The sequence below is a fragment of the Lichenostomus cassidix genome, unplaced genomic scaffold, assembly GCF_008360975.1.
Source record: "Lichenostomus cassidix isolate B80296 unplaced genomic scaffold, HeHo_3.0 HiC_scaffold_33, whole genome shotgun sequence".
Taxonomy (NCBI): Eukaryota; Metazoa; Chordata; class Aves; order Passeriformes; family Meliphagidae; genus Lichenostomus; species Lichenostomus cassidix.
Genome location: NW_028147632.1, coordinates 3,149,287 through 3,155,286, shown reverse-complemented (window position 1 = coordinate 3,155,286; position 6,000 = coordinate 3,149,287). Strand labels below are relative to the sequence as shown.

Sequence of the window (6,000 nt, the reverse complement as noted above, 5' to 3'; positions counted from 1 at the left end):
TTCCCATTTTCTCCCCATTTTTCCCAATTTCCCATGATTTTCCCCCATTTTTCTCACCCTCCTGCCCTCGCAGTTTCTCTCCCTCTCCTCTCTCCAGCAAACTCTCAGCTTCTCTCACAAACCCAACCAGCCCTCCGAACGGCGGCGCCAGCAGCTCCTCCACGAACTCCTGAAACACAAAATACACCAAAATTTACCATTTTTTTGGCCAAAACGTGATTGGGATTGATGGAAAAATGTTTTCCCTTTTTTTCCCCATTTTTTCACAATTTTCTGCCATTTTTTCCCCATTTTCCCCCCATTTTTCCCTTTTTTTTCCCCATTTTTCCCATTTTTTCCCCGTTTTTTCCCCATTTTTTCCCCATTTTTTCCCCTTTTCTCCCCAGCAGCTCCTCCACGAACTCCTGCAACACCAAAATACCCAAAATTTACCACTTTTTGGGCCCAAAATGTGAATGGCATTGATGGAAAATTTTTTTCCCTTTTTGTCCCCAATTTTTCCCCTTTTTTCCCCCCATTTTTCTCAATTTTTTCCCATTTTTTCCCCATTTTCCCCCATTTATTTTCCCATTTTTTCCCAATTTTTTCTATTTTTTCCCATTTTTTCCCATTTTATCACAATTTTCTCCCATTTTTTCCCCTCATTTTTCCCCTTTTCTCCCCAGCAGCTCCTCCACGAACTCCTGCAACACCAAAACAGCCAAAATTTACCATTTTTGGGCCCAAAATGTGAATGGCATTGATGGAAAAATTTTTTTCCCATTTTTTCCCCATTTTTTCCCATTTTTTCCCCACAATTTTCTCAATTTTTTCCCATTTTTTCCCCATTTTTCCCCCATTTTCTCCCCTTTTTTCCCATTTTATCACAATTTTCCCCATTTTTTCCCCATTTTTTCCCATATTTTCCCCTTTTCTCCCCAGCAGCTCCTCCACGAACTCCTGAAACACAAAATACACCAAAATTTCACCCAAAACACACTGCCATTGATGGAAAAATTTTTTCACATTTTTCCCCCATTTTTCCCACAATTTTCTCCCATTTTTCCCCATTTTTTTCCCCCATTTTTTCCCCCATTTTTCCTAATTTTTTTCAATTTTTTCCCATTTTTCCCCATTTTTTCCCTTTTTCCCCCCATTTTTCCCTTTTTTTCACTTTTTTCCCAATTTTTCCCTTTTTTTCACTTTTTCCCAAATTTTTTTTTCCATTTTTTCCCCATTTTTTCCCCATTTTTCCCCTTTTCTCCCCAGCAGCTCCTCCACGAACTCCTGAAACACAAAATACACCAAAATTTACCATTTTTTTGGCCAAAACGTGATTGGGATTGATGGAAAAATTTTTTTCCCATTTTCTGCCATTTTTTCCCCATTTTCTGCCATTTTTTCCCCATTTTTCCCATTTTTCTCCTTTTTTTCCCATTTTTCCCCTATTTTTCCCATTTTATCACAATTTTCTCCCATTTTTTTCCCATTTTTCCCCCTTTTCTCCCCAGCAGCTCCTCCACGAACTCCTGGAACACAAAATACACCAAAACTTACCACTTTTTGGGCCAAAACGGGATTGGCATTGATGGAAAAAATTTTTCCTATTTTTTCCCCATTTTTCCCTTTTTTTTCCCCATTTTTTCACAATTTTCTGCCATTTTTTCCCAATTTTTTCCCCATTTTTCCCATTTTTTTCCCCATTTTTCCCCTTTTTTTCCCATTTTTCCCATTTTTCCCCATTTTCCCCCATTTATTTTCCCTTTTTCCCAAATTTTTTCCTCTTTTTTCCCCATTTTTTTCCCATTTTTCCCCCTTTTCTCCCCAGCAGCTCCTCCACGAACTCCTGAAACCCAAAATACCCAAAATTTACCACTTTTTGGCACAAAACACCATTGGGATTGATGGAAAATTTTTTGCCCATTTTTTCCCCATTTTTTCACAATTTTTCACAATTTTCTGCCATTTTTTTCCCTCATTAATTTTCCTTTTTTCCCATTTTTCCCCCTTTTTTCCCCAATTTTTTCCCAATTTTTTTCCCATTTTTTCCCCATTTCCTCAGTTTTTTCCTTTTTTTCCCATTTTTTCCAAATTTTCTGCCATTTTTCCCCATTTTCCCCCAATTTTTCCCTTTTTCCCTATTTTTCCTCCATTTTTTTCCTTCCTTTTTCCCCTTTTTTCCCCATTTTTCCCAATTTTTTCCCATTTTCCCCCAATTTCCCCAATTTTTCCCCATTTTTTCCCCATTTTCCCAATTTTTCCATTTCTTCCCCTTTTTTCCCAATTTTTCCAATTTTTTTCCCATTTTTTCTTTTCCCCATTTCCCCCCTTTTCCCCTTTTTTCCTTTTTTTCCTTTTTTCCCCTTTTTTCCCCATTTTTCCCTTTTTTCCCCCCAATATTCCCCCAAATTTCCTCCCATTTTTCCTTATTTTTTCCCCATTTTTTCCCCCAATTTTTCCCCATTTTCCCCAGTTTTTTTTTTCCCAACCCCCAGCATTTTCTGCTCTATTTTTTTTCCCAATTTCTGTGCTAATTTTGGGGCTAAAAATGATGATTTTGGGTCAGACCTGAGTCCTGGCCGAGAGCAGCTGCTGGAATCCTTCCACCTCCTTGCTCTCCTCCACTGCACGCTCCTGCAAATCCCAAAATTTGGGAAAATTTTGAGGAAATTTGGGAATTTTGGGGGAAATTTGGGAGTTTTGGGGGAAATTCGGGAATTTCAGGGGGAATTTTGGGGGAAATTTGGGAAATTTCAGAGGAAATTTGGGGAATTTGGGGAGAATTTGGGGAATTTGGGGAAATTTGGGGGATTTTGGGGGATTTGGGGAAATTTGGGAGAAATTTGGGGAATTTGGGGAAATTTGGGGAAAATTGGGGAAATTTGGGGAATTTTTGGGGATTTTGGGTTGAATTGGGGAAATTGGGAATTTTGGGAAATAAATTTGGGATTTTTGGAAATTTGGGAATTTTGGGGGAAATTTGGGAGAAAATTTGGGAATTTTGGGGGAAAATTTGGGAATTTTGGGGGAAAATTTGGGGAAATTTAGGAATTTTGAGGGGAAAATTTTGGGGGAATTTTGAAATTTTGGGGGAAATTTGGAAATTTGGGGAAATTTTGGGAGAAATTATGGAATTTTGGGGGAATTTTGGGAGAAATTTTGGAATTTTGGGGAATTTTGGGGAGAAATTTTGGAATTTTGAGGGAATTTTGGGGGAAATTTTGGAATTTGGGGGTTTTTGGGGGAAAATTTGGGGAGAAATTTTGGAATTTTGGGGAATTTTGAGGGAATTTGGGAGGATTTGGGGAATTTTGGGGGAATTTTGGGTAAAATTTGGGAATTTTGAGGCAATTTGGGAGAAATTTGGGAATTTGGGGGAAATTTTGAGGGAAATTTGGGAGGATTTGGGGAAATTTGGGGAGAAATTTGGGAATTTTGGGGGAAATTTGGGAGTTTTAGGTTGAATTTGGGGTAATTTTTGGGAGGTGGAAAATTTATTTGGGGTGGAATTTTGGGGAAATTTGGGAATTTAAGAATTTTGGGTTGGAATTTTGGGGAGTTTTGGGGGAAGATTCGGAATTTTGAGGTTGGGAATTTTGGGGGAAATTGGGGAATTTTAGAGGGAATTTTGGGGGAAATTTGGAGGAGTTTGGGGAAGTGGGTTTGGGGGGTTTTGGGGAAATTGGGAATTTTGGGTGGGTGGGTTGGGTGGGGGTTTGGGGGTTGGGGTGAAATTTTGGGGGAAAATTCAGGAATTTTAGGGGAAATTTGGGGGGAAATTGGGGGGGAAAAAAGTGGAAATTTGGGGGAATTTTGGGAAAACTTCAGGAATTTCTGGGGAAATTCAGGGGAAAATTCCAGAATTTCAGAGCAATTTGGGAGAAAATTCGGGAATTTTGGGGGAAAATATGGGAATTTCATAGGGAATTTTGGGGGATTTGGGGAACTATTCAGGAATTTCAGGAGGAATTTGGGGGGAAAAGTGGGAATTTGGGGGAATTCAGGGGAATTTGGGGGAAATTTGGGAATTTTGGGGGAAATTTGGGGAGAAAATTGGGGAATTTGAGGGAAAAAAGGCTGAATTTGGGTCATTTTTTTGCTACTTTGGTCGATTTTTGAGGGGATTTTTTTGGATTTTGGGATTTTTTTGGGATAAATTTGGGAATTTTTGGGAATTTTGGGAATACCATGAGCACCCCCAGCACCCTGTCCTGGTTATTGATGAGAAATCAGAGTTTCTCCTGGGAATTTTGGGTGATTTTGGGTCATTTTAGGTCATTTTTTCATATTTTGGTCAATTTTCGTGGGGATTTTTTTGGATTTGGGGATTTTTTTGGGAATCTTTTGGGATAAATTTGGGAATTTTGGGTTACCATGAGCACCCCCAGCATCATCTTGTAGTTGTTCATGAGGAATGGGAATTTCTCCTGGGAATTTTGGGTCATTTTGGGTCATTTTGGTTGATTTTGGGTGATTTTTTCATATTTTAGTTGATTTTTGATGGGGATTTTTTTGGATTTCGGGATTTTTTTTGGGATAAATTTGGGAATTTTTGGGAATTTTTGGGAATTTTGGGAATACCATGAGCACCCCCAGCATCCTGTCGTAGTTGTTGATGAGAAATCAGAGTTTCTCCTGGGAATTTTGGGTCATTTTGGGTCGTTTTGGTTGATTTTGGGTGATTTTTTCATATTTTGGTCGATTTTTGTGGGGATTTTTTTGGATTTTGGGATTTTTTTGGGATAAATTTGGGAATTTTTGGGAATTTTGGGAATACCATGAGCACCCCCAGCATCATCTCCTGATTATTGATGAGAAATCAGAGTTTCTCCTGGGAATTTTGGGTGATTTTGAGTCATTTTGAGTGATTTTTTCCGTATTTTGGTCAGTTTTGATGGGGATTTCGGGATTTTTTGGGAATATTTTGGGATAAATTTGGGAATTTCAGGATACCATGAGCACTCCCAGCATCATGTCATAGTTGTTGATGAGAAATCAGAGTTTCTCCTGGGAATTTTGGGTGATTTTTGAGTAATTTTAGGTCGTTTTGAGTCATTTTTTTGCTACTTTAGTTGATTTTCGTGGGGATTTTTTTGGATTTCGGGATATTTTTGGGATAAATTTGGGAATTTTTGGGATACCATGAGCACTCCCAGCATCATGTCGTAGTTGTTGATGAGGAAGATGAGTTGCTCTGGAGATTTTGGGTGATTTTGGGTGATTTTGGGTGATTTTTGTGTCATTTTTTCATATTTTAGTCAATTTTTGTGGGGATTTTTTTGGATTTCAGGATTTTTTTGGGATAAATTTGGGAATTTTTGGGTTACCATGAGCACCCCCAGCATCATGTCGTAGTTGTTGATGAGGAAGATGAGTTGCTCTCGGCGAGAAGGAAATTCTGCAGCTGCGCGGAGAACCAGATTTTCCACTTCCAGCTGGAAATTTGGGGGAAAATGGGAAAAATGGGAAAAAATGGGGAAAAATGGGGAAAATGGGGAAAATGGGGGGAATTGGGGAAAATGGGGAAAAAAGGAAAAATGGAATTGGGAAAATGGGGGAAAATGGGGAAAATGGGGAAAATGAGAAAAATGGGAAAAATGGGAAAAATGGGGAAAAATAGGAAAAATGGGGGAATTGAGAAAAATGGGGGAATTGAGAAAAATGGGGAAATTGGGAAAAATGGGGAAAAAATGGGGAAAAAATGGGGAAAATGGGGAAAAAATTGGGAAAATGGGGAAAAAATGGGGAAATTGAGAGAAATGGGAAAATGGGGAAAATGAGGAAATTGAGAGAAATGGGAAAAAGGGGAAATTGGGGAAAAATGGGGAAAATGGGGAAATGAGTGGGAAAATGGGGAAAATGGGGAAAATAAAGGGAAATGGGGAAAAATGAGGAAAAATGGGGGAAAAAGGGGAAAAATGGGGAAATAGGGAAAAATGGGAAAAATGGGGAAAATGGGGAAATTGGGAAAAAAAGGGAAAATCGGGAAACAATTGAGAAAGAATTGGGAAAAAATAGGGA

General features: G+C 38.7%; 1 protein-coding gene across 1 annotated transcript in view; it reads right to left on the bottom strand.

The window, feature by feature from the left end:
• Positions 1 to 6,000, bottom strand: part of VPS52 (VPS52 subunit of GARP complex) — a 100,781-nt gene that overhangs the window by 7,610 nt on the left and 87,171 nt on the right. Inside the window, exons 16-18 of the mRNA XM_085047558.1 lie at positions 5,307 to 5,414; positions 2,548 to 2,613; positions 58 to 169 (exon numbers count right to left, since the gene is read on the bottom strand). Coding sequence (XP_084903684.1) covers positions 58 to 169; positions 2,548 to 2,613; positions 5,307 to 5,414 — 286 coding nt within the window. The remainder of the gene's footprint in view (positions 1 to 57; positions 170 to 2,547; positions 2,614 to 5,306; positions 5,415 to 6,000) is intronic.